Source organism: Bidens hawaiensis, unplaced genomic scaffold (assembly GCF_021521415.1).
Source record: "Bidens hawaiensis isolate Kalapana, Puna unplaced genomic scaffold, B.hawaiensis_p1.1 tig00003244_1, whole genome shotgun sequence".
Taxonomy (NCBI): Eukaryota; Viridiplantae; Streptophyta; class Magnoliopsida; order Asterales; family Asteraceae; genus Bidens; species Bidens hawaiensis.
The window spans coordinates 2,250,105-2,269,886 of record NW_027491178.1 but is presented as its reverse complement, the minus strand read 5'-3'; the positions used below and the strand labels follow the sequence as shown (position 1 = coordinate 2,269,886).

The 19,782-nt window shown below is 39.2% G+C and overlaps 1 protein-coding gene and 1 pseudogene across 2 annotated transcripts; both read right to left on the bottom strand.

The window, feature by feature from the left end:
- Positions 1 to 11,671: 11,671 nt before the first annotated feature.
- On the bottom strand, positions 11,672 to 15,246 carry LOC143623022 (putative glycosyltransferase At5g03795). Of its 2 annotated transcripts, none has more exons than XM_077094029.1 (4): positions 14,865 to 15,246; positions 14,630 to 14,763; positions 13,577 to 13,925; positions 11,672 to 12,517 (listed from the first exon to the last, which is right to left on the bottom strand). In XM_077094029.1, the coding sequence occupies exons 1-4, from the start codon at positions 15,192 to 15,194 to the stop codon at positions 11,858 to 11,860; spliced, it is 1,473 nt and encodes a 490-aa protein (XP_076950144.1). In that variant the 5' UTR covers positions 15,195 to 15,246; the 3' UTR covers positions 11,672 to 11,857. The 2 variants fall into 2 exon arrangements, with proteins under 2 accessions (XP_076950144.1, XP_076950145.1); XM_077094030.1 differs by having other exon boundaries at positions 11,677 to 12,517; positions 14,848 to 15,034.
- A 2,474-nt stretch (positions 15,247 to 17,720) lies between these two features.
- LOC143623023 (flavonol sulfotransferase-like pseudogene) lies at positions 17,721 to 18,770 on the bottom strand (annotated as a pseudogene).
- Positions 18,771 to 19,782: the final 1,012 nt, after the last annotated feature.

Below are 19,782 nucleotides of genomic sequence, written 5' to 3'. Positions count from 1 at the left end.
TGGGCAAACAGAACGCTGAAGAAGGCCAGTACGGGAGAAACCCCGTTCAGCCTCACTTATGGCACTGAAGCCATGGTCCCGGTCGAAATTGGTCTACCCTCACCAAGGGTCTTGAGTCAGCCAGAAGACAATGATGCGGAAAGACGGTTGGATCTTATGCTAACCGAGGAACGCAGAGACTTAGCCGCAGTGCGTGAAGAGAACTACAAACGACAAATGCAAAAGTACTACAACACGCGGGTAAAACTCTGCAACTTCAAGGAAGGAGACTACATACTGCGCAACAACGAGGCTTCAAACCAAGAGCGCTCAGGAAAGCTGGCCCCGATCTGGGAGGGGCCATACATTATCAAAGAAGTCCTGGGAAAAGGCGCATACCGGCTTGAAAGGCTCGATGGCACTCCTATCCCAAGAACATGGAATGGAGCTCAATTACGCAAATGTTATATGTAGATCAATTCCAAACTTGTAAAGAAAAGGCCTAGAGCCACTTCTAATGGAAATGATTCTCCTTACACAATGTGTTGATAGCCTTGCCTTTAACTTATGAACTTCCCATGTGCCGGTATTCACCGCACCAATGCGTGAAGAAGTAAGTAGTTGCGTGTGGAAGGCGGCAAAACCCGCATAAACATAACGCTAAAAATGTTAAAAAGTTCTAAGGAAAACCTACACGCAGGTCAGACGTAAGTTAAGTTTAGCCATCCTTGTGAGTGCAAGTGACGGTCTTACCCGCACAATCACGAACAAGGAAGCAAAACTTCAACTTATCATCTACCACGTTCAAGGGTTAACTTATACTAAATAATAAGGAAAGCCTACACGCAGGTCAGATGTAAGTCAAGTTTAGTCATCCTTGTAAGTGCAAGTGACGGTCTTACCCGCACAATCACAAACAAGGAAGCAAAACTTCAACCTATCATCTACCACGTTCAAGGGTTAACTTATTCTGAACACTTAGAAAATCTCAAGGAAAAGATAAGGAAAACTTCCACGCAGGATAAATGTAAGTTTGGCCATCCTACTAAGTGCAAGTGACGGTCTTACCCGCACAATCATGAAAGAGGAAGAAAAAATAAACTTATAATTTACCATGTCAAAAAGTTAACTTATCTAAGTACTAAAGAAATTGCCAAGTGTAAACATGCGTTAAATAAAGAAAAGGACAAACACATTCTTTATTTCAACTTGAATATTACAAACATTGCTGGGTATATACCCGCATATAAAAGAAGTAAGAGCAAATATCTACGCTAGTGGTGGAAAGGGATCTTTTGGATCATGCTTCAGGACCACTCCCACTTGGACCCGCACCATCAGCAGAGTGTGACGGTTCAAGGAAAGCTCTAAGGACAGCAAGCCCATCATCAGCAGCAGCAATTTCATTTACCTTCTCCACCACCGGATGCGGGAAGGCAGCATAATGGTTCACTGCTTGGTCATAAATAGTTTCGGTATCCGCATTATACAGAGGGAAGTTGGAAGGCGGGACGCCTTTCTCAGCAAACCCTAGACCAAGCAGGAAGCCGGTCCGTTCCCCATCCTCATGAGAAGCGTTGAGAACTGCGCTCATAGCATCGTCGTAAGATGTCTCTGAAAAGACCCGATGCACAACCTACAAAAAATGTACAAGTATAAGAACTATTCTACAAAGGAAAGCGTGACGACATAAAGCTAAAATACCTGAGGCAACGCTTCTCGAAGAAGCCATTCCTTGGCAGCCAGAGCTTGGGTGCAGGCGCGTTCAGCTTCGTTCTTATTAAGATTGGCGAGAAGCACATCCTTTGCGGCGGCCTCTTCAACGCCCTTAAGCTTCTGCTCGGTCTGCGCAAGCACACCCCTCTGGTCCAGGATCTCTTGAAGCTTCTTCGCATCCTCCATAGCCAAGGCATCATGAGCCTGTTGAAGAGCCTCTAACTTAGCTTTAAGTTCTTCATTCTCCAGGCGGAGAGGCTCAGCAACAGCTTCAGCCTTGGTGGCCCTCTCGGTCGCGTTCCTCGCAGTCTCCTTAGCTAGCCGAAGCTGTTCGTTAACAGCTTGGGCAGCCTTGGAGCGGGCCTCGAGTCGCGCTTGAACCTCAACCTCGAGGGCCTTGAAGGCCTTCTCCTTCTCCGCAGATACCGCGGTCAGTTTTTGGTTCTCCTCCCGGAGAGCACGCGCCTGAGATATTTCTTTAACACGAGCTGCTTTCAACTTGTCGTTTTCACGACAAAGCAGCTCGACGCGTGGCTGCATCCGGGCCAGGAGAACCCGAAGCTCGTTGGTTAGCCTACCCTCCTGGTAGCTAACCATGGCTTCCTCCAACGCATCATGGGGAGCAGCGTGGCGAGCCCAGTCCACGCACTCCACAGGTGTACGAAGGGTTGTTCCTCGGCGTATGTTCCATCTTGGAACATACACTTCATTGGAATCCGACACTGCAAAAGAAACAAAGCAGTTAGGAAAAGATGATAAAAATTACATAAAGGACAAAAGAACCCTACGCACCTGTAGGGTCGATCACAGGCCGATAGCCACCGAACCCATCACCTGAACCTAAGGGAAATCCATCCAAAAGGTCAGGCAGATGGGAAGGTAGCAAAGATCGGCGAGAAGCCCCGCGCGTACCTGAAGGTCCAGCCGTCGAGGCCGATGGCGGAGGCGGCATGGTTTCCGCCGCAGTCGATGGCGGAGGCATGGTGTCCGTCGCGGACGCCGCCGAATAGTCAGCAGCAACAGTAACCGCCGGCTCGGTGAACGATGCTGTAAAAATTGCACTCACCGCCGGCGGTGACGTCATCTCGGCTGGAACAGTCGGCTCAGAATGAGCAACTGAACCAGCGGAAGCAGGCGCAGGCGCCTGGGTCGACGCCTCAGGTAGGCTGACCAAGCCTACCGTCATTGGCGGAGAGGTTGTACTCGGCCCCTCACTCTGGAATGCGCCAACATCCACACCTGCGTAAAGAAGAAAAGTGTTAAAAAGACTTGAAGATTAAACTATGAAAATAAAAGCTAAGAGTTGTACTTACAGGGTTTCTTCCGCTTGAACGTACGGACGGGCGGGGACGAACCCGATGGAGCCGGTCTCTTGATGCCGGTCACCGTGGTTGTCATTGGTTCTCCAGAGGTAACAGTCGTAGCCTCCGGAATAGTGGTCTTCTCACCACCGGGCTTCCCCCCGCCTCTTCACTATCTGACTCAGTGTCAGATAGGAGCACTGGATCGGCTGTGGAGGCCGCCTTCTCCTTCCCTTTCCCCCCGGCAGCCCGCTTCTTCCGCACTAACGAAGGACCATCTGCGGATTCCTCAGAAGAAGACAGGGTGTAAGGAATTCCAGCAGCGGGTACAGCACTGAGGGGTGGAGGGGAGAATAACGCCTTACCTGGCCGCCGGTGGCTCAGGATCTCGTGGTCCAGCGGATAAACCTCCACAAACCGATCCGCTGTTTGCTCCAGGATGGGCAACTCGTTCTCATCAAGAGCACGAGTACCCATCCGCACAGGATCGTCAGCTTCCCGCGGGTACAGGAGCGACTCCAAATTGTTCCCCTCTAAGAGAAAAGAAACAGTTAGAAGACAAACTCATATCAGCAAGAAGGACAAGACGTACCATAAGGAGTAGAGTTCAAACCGTATTCGAGAAGGATGGGAACCTGAGACGCCTCCTTCCACACCCGGCTCATCCCCAGCATCACCATCCCGGACTCCGCAAACCGGTAAACCGGAGATTGGACCAGGGATATCTTCGAGAACCATTCTGCCTCCTGGTAGTTGGGGGCGTGAAGGCTCGGAATTGCTTGGCCATTTTTAAACTTCATGGCAAGGGGGACGGCGCAGGCGGATATGTAGAAGAACTCCCGCTTCCACGATCGGAGACTACGCTCGGTCGCACAAATCTTTAAACCCTTGATACGGGTTGTCAGGGTGTACTACCCCTGGATGCACCTCCAGGTATAGAAGGTCATCAGGCGGTCCACATGGGGCTCGATGCCCAGAATCCGGCACACCCACTCGAAGTGGCGAATCTTGGCGACCGCCATAGGGTGCAGCTCGGTCAAATGAACACCGTGCCTCTCAAGGACACGGTAAACAAATTTTGTCAATGGGAATCTAAGATTCCCATAAACAAAAAATGCAGCATAAACCCCGATCTTGCCTCTGGGGGCATCGTACACGGTCTGGTGGGATTCAGGAAACTCAGGCTCGAGGGGATCGAGCATGAACTTCCTGACAACATACCGGTACTGATCGCCGGGCAGAGCACACTGGCACTCGCCAGCAGTACTCCTGTCGTCGGCCACAGCTTCAGCATCACGTGAAGACATCTTGCAGAGGAAGAAGAAAACGATTTCGAGAGAATGCTCGATTAAATAAAGGAGTATTCGCCGGAAATCGCCTTAAAGATGAAGAGAAGAGTGAAAAGTGTGAATTGCAAATAACCCTCTCCCCCTTTATATAGTAATCGCAATTAATGCGGTGAATTTAATGCGGAGGAGAGAGAAATCGAAGGTGCAAGGAAACTATGACACGTGGCAAAAAGCAAGCTGGCAACAGCTGTTGACAGGACGCGTGCCAGTAATTTCGCGGCCACGCGCCCGAAAAATCGTGCCCACGCGCCTGAAAAAGCGACTGGAATGACCATGTTCTGTCACGTCACCATAATTTCCTGCACGTCCTGACACAGTCAGAAGAAACCGTCGCACGACGTTTCAGATATCTGGACTGTTCTTATCCTTACCAACCTTTCGAATTTCAAAATTCAAAATTCAAAAAGATTCAAAAGTAAGCGGGAAAATACCCCTTACCTTGGCAACCAAGTAACCATAAGACGGATGCGGGTACAGTGTTCAGGCAAAACCCTTCATATACCTAGCACCCGCAGGGAATTGAAGCCAAGAAAACCCCGGCAACAAAGTAACTATAAGGCGGGTGCGGGTACAGTGTTAGGGCAAAACCCTTCACATACCTAGCACCCGCAGGGAATTGACGCCAGGGGTACCTTGAAAGTAAAGTAACTGTAAGACGAGCGCGGGTACAGTGTTATGGCAAAACCCTTCACATACCTAGCGCTCCGCAGGGAATTGAAACCAAGAAGGATCTTTTGGGCAATGCTTGTGGAAACGGAAATAACATCCCCGCATAGCGGGAACGTCGAGAAATACATTGTTTTGAGGCTTCAGGATGGAATTGGTGGTTTAAACATAATTGATCACTATGTTCAAAACCACTAAAACCTCAAGGAGAATCCACACAAGTGAGACTCAACGCTCCTGACTTGCGAGAAGGTTACATACCTACCCGCATCATACCCAAAGATCAAGCAAAAAAAAAAAAAATCGGGAATTTTTGCAAGTGACATTAGGAAATCCGCGGGAAGAATCCCCACGGAGAACCTTAAAACTAAAAACCTTTTCAAAACCCCTTGCTTAAAGTCCAAAAGTTCACCTCACTTTATTAAACATTCGTGAGAAGAACATTGGACTGGGGGGACTTGAAGAGGTAGGTCCCAGCAGAACCCAGTTGGTCCCGCAAGACTCACCTTGAACAGGGACGTCGGCGCAAAGACCATCTGCTCCCGCAGGACCCACCATGCTCATAGAACCTTACGCGCAGTACGCAAGCTGTACATGCAGGGAAAGCCTCCCAATGGTGAAGTACCCCGCCTGTTCCTGCAGTTGCGGATACAAGCCATCAGGGAAGGCTACCCGCAGACAGCAGGGCTACACGCACAAGACAATAGTTCCTTCAGTAGTCACATGAAGGAATGAGCAAGGCAGGAACAATCCCGCCTAAATGAGCCAGTCTGTATGATTCTGAAAGATCTTTTGTACTATACCTACCAAGGTATGGACAGGACAGACGATCTGACCAGAACAACCCATGAGCCAATCACAGGGTGACAGCTCACCGACAACAGTGCGAGGAGGAGCACCCTCTAGTACTGTTTGTCACTATTAGCCGCTGCCTACTCACCAACCCTTACTGTGGGACATGCGCAGCCTACAGTTGGTGGAATAGTGTTACTATTGGCCGTAACCTTTTCACCAACCAGCATGGCCTGCGTACAATCCACAGTAGGTGGGACGTGCATAATCTACAGTTGGTGGAATAGTGCAGCCGACTTTGTCACTGTTGGCCGTAACCTACCCACCAACCAGTATGGCCTGTGCATAGTCCACTGTTGGTAGAACAGGAATACTATTCAGCCGGCTGTACCTGCTTGGAAACCTACCTTCGGCTATAAATACTCCAACATCTTGGAATGGTAAGATCATCTGCTACCCAGTTATCTAGCAATCTCTTAATATACACTTATATTCAGAGCAATCTAGTCTGATTCTCACGCCGGAGGGTGGTCACAAGGAGGAACCCCCCCTTCTCAGTGACGAGCTTACGGTGTTTGTTTTGCAGGTCTCCTGAAGAACAGCCTTCTCAGTTAGACCTCATCCGTGGGAAACATTACTTAACCCCCAGATTATCTATAATCTGTCCAGATTATCTATAATCTGTCCAGGGTTCACTTAGTGTTTCTTCACAAGGAAAAAATATTTCTCACGTAGCAACATACATTTAGGCTGTAGCTACCACAGAAAACTAGTAACCTTTTTTTTAACGACGAAGGGGCATAATACGTGCTAACACATGAATTAACTACGTTCAATTCATGTAGCCACGTTTAATTTATCATTTCTATTTGATTGCATGTTTTCCATTTAAGTAGTGCATGTAGTGGGTTAGTTGCATGAGGTCCATGTTCTATTAGTTTTGCATGTTCATGTTCATGTTCATGTTCATGTTCATGTTCATGTTCATGTTCATGTTCATGTTCATGTTTATTTCTTCAAGTTAATTGTAAGCCTATATAAGGCCTTATTGTTTGTTTGATATTAAGCCGAATATAATTAAGAAGAAAAATGTCTACTTCCCTATCTTATTTCTTTGGAGTCTAGCCAGCTCAAAGGGTCTACCACTTGTGAGATTAGCCATCTCGAATCGGCTTTCTACCAGGGCACTACCACTTAAAATATCTCGGTCAAAGCAGCATGTGTCAAACGTGAATACCTCCTGAAGCTACAGGCAGAACACCTGGTAGAGAGACCCAATCTTGGGTGAAATAAATACCGCGACTTCTATCTTTTTCAAACATAGAAATTTAATTTAGTTATTTTCTGAAAACAATCTTTAAGATTTTGCATAATATTCCTTTCCATAAGATGGTTCTGAACGTCAAACTTTATAATCTGAAATTCATAGAACAAAAGTTAAATTTGCCAGCTAGATAAATAATAGATATGTGGCATTCATGATTCGCACGATATACAATTTAACAGGAAAACAAAATCAAATATAAGTAGAAAACTGAGGCAAAATAGTAAATGTAAATAACATAGTTTTTTTTACCCCTTTGAATTTTATAGAAAACGCGATCAGCACACTTCTTGTGTTGATTTATAACATGATTAACTTTAAATTCACATTTATCAACATTACTAATCAGATCATCAGAGTGAACATGTGGAGACTTCTCATCAGCAAGATTAACTTCGTTTATAGGCCTATTTTTCGTTAGAAATCACACCCCTACTCAGTTTATTTGAAACATAACCGCTTAAAATAAAAAAACAATTGAACTTTATACGTTTATGTAGCTAGTTTTTGTTTCCATTCGTTTTTATACTTACCGGAAACACTGTGAATGTGATACTTACTTTCATGGACCTTACTATCTTATTATTGGTATGGGGACCCCGATATGGCTTAGAATGTACTAGTTTTACACTCTTATGCACAAAAATAATAATAAAAAGCCCGACAAGTAGATTGCACGAGCTCAACACTTTAACAATTTTAAGTCACCCACAACAAGTAGTTAAAACTATTGTATCTACATAGATATAGTAGATAATGTACAAGCAACTTTGGTTTTTAGTATATATGTAACAATGAGAATTACATATTCATTTCTATTGGTCATAATATTTAGGAAAATTGGTTTTATTGGTCCCAACTATCGTCTTTTGGTCACTGTCGGTTCCAATTAACGAATTGGTTGTTGACGGTCCCAACTTTTAACGTATTTGTTCCTAACGGTCCGCGACTAACAGAATTCTATCGTCGTTAGTTTCAGGTCGCCGGAAAAACGTTTTTGGCCGGAAAACACATTTTTTCCCGAAAACTCAACAATTTTGTCCAAAACATCATGGTAATTTTGTAGCGTACCTTTAAGAACCATTTTCTCGTAAAAGCCTCAATTATTGAGGTCGCCGGAACCCTAGAACCATCATCGGAATCAGTTGATAGTGCTTAAGTGATGGTGGTTGGTTGACGGTGAGTCAATTGGTGGTGGTGGCGGTGTTTAAGTGGTGTTTTCCGACAAAAAAATGACTTTCCCGGCAAAAAAACTTTTTTCCGGTGACCTGAAACTAACGCTGTTAGGATTCTGTTAGCCGCAGACCGTTAGGAACAAATACATTAAAAGTTGGGACCATCAGTGACTAATTCGTTAGTTGGGACCGGAAATGACCAAAAGGCAATAGTTGAAACCAATAAAACCAATTTTCCTTAAAAAATAATATGTAACTTTAAATATAAATGAATTTGATCTTTATAAAATGGGATAATCTCCAAAATAATCATTTTGACATTCATCTTTCCATTTTTGGTCATCATACCCATAAAATCCTTAAAATAACCACTCAAGAACCCTCGCCCAACGGTAGGACTGTTCAAAGGGTATGACCCGACCCTTTTACCTAATACCATACCTGGACCCTCTACCCTTTTAGGAAAAAATGTGGACCCGAGACCCTACCCTCTAAACAATAAAAGGGCCGGGTATAAATAAGGGTTTCAAGGGCTCAACCCCTTTACCCTCTAAGATATTAATCATATCTTCTTTTTTGTATTTATTAGGTGCATATCTCATATATGACTTTAATATATGAATCCTAGAACAATTATACTTTTATTTATTAACATTGTAAAGTCTAATTTCGAAAGTTTATCAACCTTTTGAACTGATAAAAAAATATTCATATTCACAAATTACATGTAGAGAACATTTCAGTGATTTCCATATATATGTTTCCATTTAGTGGTATGGTCCTTTGATTTTAATTTTTCTTAGTAGTTGGGAAATTTATGATAAATCATATATGAAATACAAACCTCTCATAAATTTCAGATTAATCGTGAATATGATGTATATCTATATAGTAAACGGGTCAAGGGTTTGAAAAGGGTCGGACCCTTGAAACCCTTTTAACATTTAAGGTGAAATTTAAATACCCTTTACCAGACCCATATTATTTATTCGGGTCTAATTAAGGGTTTTAAGAGTCGGGTAATCGGGTTTCAAGGGTCCGACCCTTATCTTGCTCACCCCTACCCAACGGTTTTCTCATCAACCACCAACGAAATTCGTTGACCTGTAAAATATGGCCACATGTCAACGTATTAATGGACCCGACGGAATTCAATAAAAAACTGTCGGATCTAATGGAATTTTTAAGGGATCCGAGGGAATTTGTCATCTCCAACCTCTCAAACCATAAACTTTTATAACCAACCTCCATCAATGGCGCGCCAGTGGTCAAAATGATCGTTCATAAGAAACGCACTCATCAAAAACCCCAAATGTAGCGCAACTTATATATGTTATGTGAATCGTTTTCTATCGTTGATGTGGTGCCCCTACCCATGAGTGACAAGAGGGAAAGCATCTCTCACTCTCATAACTATAATAAAACTTACCATGCATATGTCATTATGTCCTACAACCTATGCCATGCATTTATAAGGGTGGACCAGAACAATTATATATCTACAAAATTTATGTTGAGTCACATAGAGAACCATAATTTTAATTAACGTTTATGTCAGAAACATAAAGATGATGGGCCTCCAGTTTTGGGATGCCCCTACCAAGAAAGGTCAAAAGATAGAATGTATGCCACAATGCATTGCATGCAACCAGTAATATTGTATATATCCAACCTTATATATATCTCCAAAAGCTGTGATTAATGGTACTCCTATGAACACGTTTTCGTGTGGTACGTTCGTACGTGAAACTAGTTCCAAACGGTCCTGCATATGGTTAGGAGAGTTGTACCATGAAAGATCCAAGACGTGTACCACAAACGCTAAGAAAGTGATCACTCGTCGAGCTGACCACAGGGTTCAGAGTGTACAATATTTGTACAACTTTGAAATGATTAACATGTGTTATTATAAAGTTTGATCGAAAAACTATATGTATGTAGATGCTATATTATTGTTCATTTGAATAGATTATGACATGGGATCATGAAAATTAAAGTTTTCATATAGTTTGAGTAATGTTTTTGTAGGAAAACTAGATAAACTAATATTCTAAGAACACAGTCAAACATGTGTTTTATAGACCACCACGACTACACTTCATATATAACGTAATCTATAGATACATTTAGCATCATCCGTAGAACCCAACACTTAATCAGTAGATGCATGAACAACATATATACTCTGGTGTTTTTGTTTGCGCCGGTGTATTGGTTCCATTTTGGGTCCGTGCATTGGGAGTTTGTTTATAACGCATAGTCGTTCAAAATAAAAGATACATGATCAACAACATGAAGAACCCGCACCCCTAATGCAGTTTGCGGGTCCTGAAATTTTTAGACCACTGCCTAACTTCATGTTTTCAATCATCGGGTAATGGGCATAGTGTAATACTAATGGGCGAATGCACATCCCTTCCAAACATTCTTAATTGCGTATTTACCAAGCCCAAATTCTCAATTGCACTTATTCCCATTCTTAATTGAGTAAAAAGTTAAATGGGTTGCAATCAATTTGTAAGCGTGCTAAACGGGTTAGATGGTTGTAACTAGTGGATTAAAGACTGGGATGTGCATGGTTTGGTCTGGGTCAGTTTTGACCCAAAACCGTAACCGTAACTGTACTTTTGACAAATCAAAAAATGATAACAATCTGTTATGTATAAGTCGATTATGACTATTTGGTTTTATATGTTGATTCGGTTTGATTATGGGCTGCTTAGAAGTGAACTCGGTTTGGTCATGAAATGTTTGGGGCTGACAAAAATAGCTCAAAACGACATATATGTTCATGAAAGTTTAGGCTTGAATATTTTTAAATTTTAACCACTTAATAAAAATGTTATTAAACATTTAAGCATAAATAATTTAAACTTTATCACTACATAGTATATATACATAGTTTAGGCTTGAATATTTGTATATACTGTATATACATAGTGGGAAACCAAACCGGTATAGTAGAAACCGGTTTGTAACCGATAATAACCATATATTAAGGACTAATTAGGATTTTCAAATAGGAACTGGTTAAGTGAACATCGGTTGATAAGGTTAATTTCAATCATTTAATGTTAAGTTCAATAGGCTACCATATGTTAATGAATGGACCGAACCGATTACATATGTTAGGGATTTTTCACTTAAATCCCAATTAGCAAACATTATTGAGATTAACCGGTTTTGACTGTTAGAACAAAAACCTGATTGGTTAATCCAGAAACCAGTTAACCGGTATTTGCACATCACCTCCAGTCACAGAGGATGCCGTTAATCATTGTCTTCTGGTCTTCAATTTTCCTGATTTTAGTCTAGCAATTCATATATTAGACAATTCAAATATTCAATTATCAGCTATCATCATACAGACTTGCAGCCTCACATTTAATCTAGACAAGTTAAATCCTATTTAAAAAACATTAACTTCCAAATCTATAAAAGATTCAACTAACATAATTTAATAAAAAGTAAAAAACCTTAAATTACCAACTCAATATACTTGTAATATAACATACTAACATCATCACTATAATCTGTGTATTTATTACATTACCTCTAAAAGCCACTTGTGAAAACTCTAGTGTACCATATAGAATGAAGAATCATATGAAACAAATCATACTTAACAGGCTCTGAATGCCAAAAGAAATGTTCTCTTACCTTCTTCACACTCTCATACATCTCAACATACTTTTCCTTCGATATCGAAAGCAAAATCGATTTCAACTTAGGAATATCCTGCTCGGGTATAAAAACCGCAAACGATCCCCAATTCAAAACATCAAAAAACGGGAGCACGTAGTTATCCGATATGATCACGGGGACACAGTTGTAAAATAAAGACTCGACCACGCGTGGGCTGTGGACCGCAAACCCACGAGCACATATACAAAACTTGCTTGTTTTCATTTGGTTAATGTAGTTTTGGTTGCCTTTCACGTGTGGCATTCGAGTTAGTATTTTCATGTCGGTGTCGTTGGCCCAATGGGCTAGTAAAGCAGGCCGGACCTGACCGTGCATGTGGCCCGCGAAAAAGGCTAAGGTCGTTCGATTAGAAGGGGGTTCGCCACCGACGTTTTTAAGAGGGTTTTTTGCGGACTGTACATATGTTGTTGGAAGTGAAACATCTTTGCCTATGTGGAATCCTGTTTGAATGTCAGCATTGCAAAGGGCTCTTATCGTGTTTAGTAAACGTCCCCTTGTTTCGGCTGGGGCCTGAAGAAATGTAAGAAACCTATTAAACGAAACTGAAATAACCGACAAAACTGAACACGGACTAATAACCAACGGTTCGAGTTTGTCTTTTTTTAACCAAAAAGTTATGTTTCGGTTTTGGTTAGCCTGAATCGCACCAAAAGTGTACCCAAATAACCAATCCAAAGTAATAACCAACAGTTCGGTTTTGTCTTTTATTTTAACCGAAAGTTATGGTTCTGTTAAACCATGACCGAAACAAAACGAACTTGTTTAATATGTTTGTTGTTGAACTTAGGACCCAAAGTCATTATTTGAGCCAAAAGTTTTAAATACAGTTAACATACTTTTCACCAAAAGTTTCAGACCCAAACCATTATGTTGTGTTAAATTATTCGAACCAAAACATTAAAGCCCAAGTGTAAACTGAAAACCGAATCAACCCTAAACATAAAACCGAAATAACTGACAAAACTGTAACCGACTCAAATTGATAACCAACAGTTCAGTTTTGTTTTTATAAACCGGAAGTTACAGTTCGGTTCGGTTCGGTTTCGGTCATGCCTCGTTAGAAAATCGAGCCAAACATGCTTATTATGTTTGATTGGATTAATGGCCCAAAGTCATTATTTGGGCCAAAAGAACTGGTTAACATACTTTTGAACAAAAGTTTCAGGCCCAAACTCACTATTTTGGGCCAATTTATTGGAGCCCAAATGTAAACCGAAAACCGACCCATAAGGCCATAACCTAACTGAACCTATAAGTAACACCAAAATAACCGATAAACTGAGCCCAAATAACTGATCCATTCTAATAGCCAACGGTTCAGTTTTGTCTTTTCTTAACCGAAAGTTACTGTTTGGTTTTGGTTATGCCTCATACAAAAACAGAACCAACCATGTTTATTATGTTTGTTACTAGATTTATAGCCCGAAGTGAATATTTAGAAAAAAAAAAAGGTTTTATACACAAATTTATTAATAACAAGTGTTAACTTGTTTTATACACAAGTATTATACTTTAGATCAGAAGGTTCAAGCTCAAATGTAAAAGTAAATGAAGGAAACACATACATACCCAATCATGGCAGGCTGCTAGAAAATGATCTGAACCATTAGTTCTGTTCCAGAATGGATATTTTGTCATAAGCATCTCAGTGTGATTCTTCATGAACTGAATCAAATTATCACGACTGTGTGAATGCGGGACGTATAATGTTAATTCAAGCAGCCGTGAACTAAACGGTATGTAAAATAAATGTGCTTCATTTGGGTCTTGTGTAACAAACTGTTTATTAGATTCCATTAGCTTCAAAAACCAACCCTCACTTGAATATATTCCCTCTAGAATATAATCATGAAATATTGGTTTTTCACCGTCTTTGTAGATGTACACTTTAAGTGTTTGTTCCATTATCTCATAACTCCTGCATATTTGATGATAAAATGTTGTAAAATTACCACAAAATGTAACTAACTTTCACTTTTTTGTCATTATAAGTATGAAAAAAGAATGTCTTTTTTTTTTCCATTGAATGCAGTAATGCAACTATATACATTCTGCAGCGATTAAATGGTGATGTGGCAAGCTGTCAAATCTTCTGAAAACCGTGACACTTAGTTTCATACGCCACGATGAAAATAAAAAAATATGTTTATATTTTCATGTAACTAACTGTTACGGGTGTAAATGGGCCAAGCCTCATGAGATTATTTAGATCGGCTCGCTAAAAGCTCGAATCGAGCTGAGCTTGATTAAACAAGCTCGAGCCTATAAATAAGCTTTTTGATAAACGAGCCTAAACTTTACTTATCGAGCTCAAGCCAGTGAGCCTAAATGAACCTATCATTCATATAACTTTTATTTATTATATGAAATATAAATCTATATTGTAATTATATTATATATAAAATTATGATAAAAAACAGCTAAATAATATATGTTATGATATGCATAAAACTTATAATTAAAATATATATAAAAAATAACTATAATGTATGTAAAGTAATAAACGAGCCGAGCCTGAGCTCGAGCTTGAAAAACTACCTCAAGCCAAGCTCGAGCTCTCCTAAGTTAAACGAACTGACGCATGGGTTGTCTCGTTTACATGAATATGCGTTATAAAGGTACCTTTTAAACATGGAAATATTCCTATAAATCGGGGCGTAAAGATCTGAATCATTGTTCACAATTATCGCATTCTCGATTTGTGATTTTGCCTCAAGTAGCTGTTGATCAACCCGTGACAACAACCGAGACGTCGTCTGTAAATAAACAACACAAACACAATAAAAAAACATATGAACACAATATTAACAATCTTTTCGCATAAACTCAAGTACACTAACCAAATCAGCATACATACGACTGAATGCGGCGAAGACCGACTCTTCCGTAGCAGTTCATTCATCTCGGAAACCGACATTACTGGCAAAGTCTCCATTTTGGTATTTTTATTATCAACAGATGATGCATTCTGTGTACTTTTTTCTGACCCGTTAAAGCCCGAATGCGAATTGTTTAGCTTGTGTGACGAGTTACCGGATATTAAACATGAAAAACTGGTAAAAACTTGATGCTGAGAGTACTGATACTGAACAGTTAATAAAACAGCAGATGCAAGTCCAAATAAACATATCCATTTAATAGTTTGCTTTAGATATAGATAGTGAGTAAACCCGAACCCGCGATCCATTTAGATCAGACGTGTTGAAACCCGATATCTAAACTTCAAGAATCACTAGGAATATGCAACAAATTTGAAACCTGATCAAATAAATGTAAAACAACAAAATGAATAAAAATAATATTAGTTTAAAGGTATACATACAAACTAACCCATGAAGATTTACTATTACAAATTCTTGGAATTAATTAAAACATGATCTATTAGAGATTTATTATAATGGGTATTGATTAAACAGATGAATTCTGTGATCAGATTAGAAATTGCATAAATATTATTAATGGAACTGAATTGTAGTAGTTTATAGGATTTATAATCAACGAACATATTTGATGAGATTGGAAATTTAAATAATTTATATTATGAATGAAAAAAGACAGGATTTAAGGAAGCACTTACTGTTAATGATCACAAGGAATAAAGGATGAAGTTGTTTGAGAAATAGTGTTTAGATCAGATTCAAATCACACAAGAAAGTTATTAATGACGAATAATGTTGTTTAAAATGGGAACACGATACTCGAGAGTCAAGCCACATGTGTCTAATTAAATTTATTTTTTCTTTTTCTTTTTTAAACCTTATTTTTTATGACTGACGGAGTAACGGATCACAAACTCATCCGATCATATTCATCTCAACTTTTAATGAGGAAGTCGCCAATAAATCGATAAAAGCTCAGCCCTTATTATTTTCTTTTGTCACAGGTGGAATTTAAACCTAAATCTTTTTTTAATTAAATACTTGAGCTGGAATCACTGACAATACAACAATATTTAATCCCCAATATTTATAGTCACTTTTAAAAATATCATTGAGATTTGTAAGAATGAGTATTTGTTTTAATATTTCATATGATTTATTTGAAATTATAATTTTTGGTTTTATAGTTACAAATCTTGTTATTTCCATTCAAGTTGTTAACCCTAGAGGTGCAAAAAAAACCCAAACTCGAAACCGGTTTTTTTATACTCAAGTTTTTAATACCTGTACCCGATCCTACCCGTAGGATACGGATAAAGTTCGTGTTTTAGTACCAAAACCAGTACCCGAACCGGACCTGATTTGTATCCGATAATACCCGAAAACCTTAAACGGTTCCATACCAGGAACCGGGTTTTTCCAATACTCGATTTGTGCACCTCTAGTTAACCCCAACTATTTTTTAACGATAAATTAAAGGAATTTCTTTCTTTTTAAATATTTGTTTATTTTATTCTTTTATTAACTCAATGTAGTACTTTTATTTTTATTTTCAATTTGTTAAAAGTTAAGTGGGTTATTGAGTTATTGTGTTCACGAGTTTTACTTAAGAGAAAAAAGGAAATAGATGAAAAGAATGAGATGATTGTGTTCTTGATTTTCATTTAAGTTGAGAAAGAAAATGATTAAAGAATATGTTTGTTTAGGAGTTTCATTAAAGAAAATAAAAAAAAGAAAAAATAGGAAGAAATGGTTACTTTCTAAATTGGTAAAATCGGAAAGGAAAAAAAGTACCGGAAGAAAGGAAAGAGAGGGGAAAAGAAAGAGATGTCAAAGGAAAGACCTCCCTTTTATTTCCTTTCTCTCGTTCAATAACTCGAGAACACATCAATTAAAATGGGTTATTGGATTTGAACCAAGAGGGATATCATTCCATCATACCAATAGGTTCAATAGTTCATATAAAAAATGGGCGATGAAATTACCACTAAAAACAATATGTTATATTCATTTACGTGCATATAAGAATATTTGTAATGGGCGAAGATTATGAGCGAATTCAGGCGAAAAGGCATGCAAACACCTCACCCCCTCCCCCCCCCCCCCCCCGAATTTTTGGGGATAAGGGGAGGGGCGCGGGGTATTTGTCGCCGGCGTTGTGTGTGTGTATTATTATTATTATTATATGTGTGTGTGATATATACATGGGGCTATAACACCATTACACCCTAAAAACAAAAATTTATCATTTGCTGACTGAGCGTCACCTGGCGCAAAACCCTCCATTTTATAGCCCCCACTACACATAGTCAATTTATCATTGAAATTCGTGTAAAAAGGATACGTTAGAGCTAAAGCCATAGTCATATATATTTTATATTGGATTTTCGGAAGGTTTAAGTGTTTTAACTATGTGGATGAAAATTTGTTTATTAGCTAAATGCTAAAATACAGTTTAATGTAGACAGATTACCCACCAAAGTCGATTGTATCGGTAACTTTAGCTTGAAAATCTTTCATTAGATAGGAAAATTGCTATCAATACAAAATATATAGCAGACTCATGTCCAAAGCAAGTGACATATTTTATTGAAGCTTGTTATTAGAAACCGCAATAGACCCACGGTTATTACTTATTAGTATTGTTAAAAATGCTGGATCAGATTTTACATCAAATGAAAATATTTTATTATTCATTACATAAAAGGAAACACAAACGAATACAGAAAGTAATAAGCTTCATGAATTCCTAGAACCATTGCACAATTTATTCAGGTTATTCCTAGTGGCAACATGTGATATGATTATATGAATAGCTTCTTCAACATGGTTATTCAAGCTTCAAATGAGATATTTAAACCATCAAACTTTTCTTTGATGACCTCGTCCAAAGTATGAATCATTTCAGTTGTAAGATAATTAACATAATCACCGACAACGCCTTTCCTAAAAAAGATATCATTAGATAAAACCTTAGACGCTTGCTTTCCATCCTTGTTTACCTCGCGTAAGTTCTCAAAACCACATAGTTCGATTATCTTTTGCATTGTTCCATTATATTCCTCTTCTTCTGTAAAAGGGTTGTCTATGAACTTGGCTAACTTCTTAACCTCATTTTCCGGGTCCTTTTTTAAATCCTCATACTTTAGGAACAATACTTTATCTGGACGTGCTAAACTTGCCTTATAGTACTCTATCACATGATCCCAGAAACTACCATATACACTGATACCCGCCTTGAAACACTCAATTAATCCATCATCTAGTTTCAGTGGCGTAGAAACATCTCCTCTTACCTTGTTTATGAAGTGCCAAATGGAAATTAACACATCTTTAGGGTTTCTACATATATAAACAATCCGACAGCCAGAGCTAATGACTGATTTAGGTAAAGAAGTGTATGGTATATGGGTAGCGAGCAGTCCATTTGCAAAAGTTGGGTTGTGTAAGAAGGACGCGGTCTCTATGAAGGGGACACAATCATGGGGGCTAATGGTGAGCAATGGGTGGGTTGTGCCTATTTTGAATTTGGTTCGGTTCAAAATAGCAAATGCAAGGGCCTTAAGCCATGTTGTGCCCGATTTTGGATAACTTGCCAAGACAATATTAGTGGGTATTGCTTGGAAATCGTCTTGCAAGGCCATAACCGCCTCAAGTGAGAAGTCAGCTTTTGAGTTAAATGAAAAACCTTGGAAATACCAAAAACCCTCATACTTACAAAGGTTATAATCCGTATTTTTGGGAAGAGCTTTGATTTTGTCTTTATATCGCTCCATGATGGTGGCCATTTTCGCCTTTAGGGCCTCTTCTTCATCTTCTGTAATGGTTGCTACAGGCGAATAGTAAGCAAATGGACCGGATAAGGAGGACATTATAATGTAAGTAGGCTCAAATGCAATATTATTATTATTAGCTTGAAGCTCATGTGCATGATCGACAGTGTATATATAACAGGATTACCATAAACAAATACGTGCAATAACCAGGGGCGTAGCCAGCCTTAGGGGAATGGATTCGGCCGAACCCGTATAAAATTTTGTTTTAATGTTATATATTAGTGTATTTTGACATCGAACCCGTAGAAATTTCAACATCGAACTCGTAGAAAACCCAAATATAAGTGGTAAACAGTCGGTCTTTTGTCCCTCAAAAATTTTCGAACCCGTAGGAAAAAATTTCTGGCTACGCCACTGGCAATAACACGCTGATAAAAAATAAACCTCAAGTTGTATTTGTTTATTTTTCTTGCTCCAAGTTGTAATTTGTTTATTAAATAAACTTAGATCTACTATTACAACTTTACAAATGGTAACGATTGACTTTTAAAACACGTCTAATCAAAAACTCTAAATCCCAAAAAATAATTCACGTGCATTATGCTTAATTTCTGATTAAACTTAAGGGAGATCTAGATCTCACCTGTTGAGAAATTATACAGTCATATATCTAATAAGACTAATTATAAGATTTTGTAATCAAAGAAGATCAAGAAATAAATTGTTAACGTAAAGTCGTGAGATGCCCAAAATGATATCGGCAGTTCGACACATTTTTTAAACAAAAGACAAAATCGTTAACGTCAAAGTTGTAATTCCACGGTTCTAATAAAATTTATATTCGAACGTCACATTGCAACGCTATAATCGGAATTTGACACATATTCTAAACAAATAAAATAAAAGTAAAACTAGTAGTTCTTGTTATAGCGAAGTGCCATGAAATTTGATATATAAAAACCAAAAAACACGAGAAAGTTTAGTTTTAAGAGGCTCATGTGAATTTCTTGTCGGACCCGCGTGAAGAAATGTCTACTCTGGTTATGTTTCTTTTTTTTTTCTTTAACATTTAATTTTCATTTTTTACAATTTTTGCCTTTTTGTGAGGTTTAAACCCTAG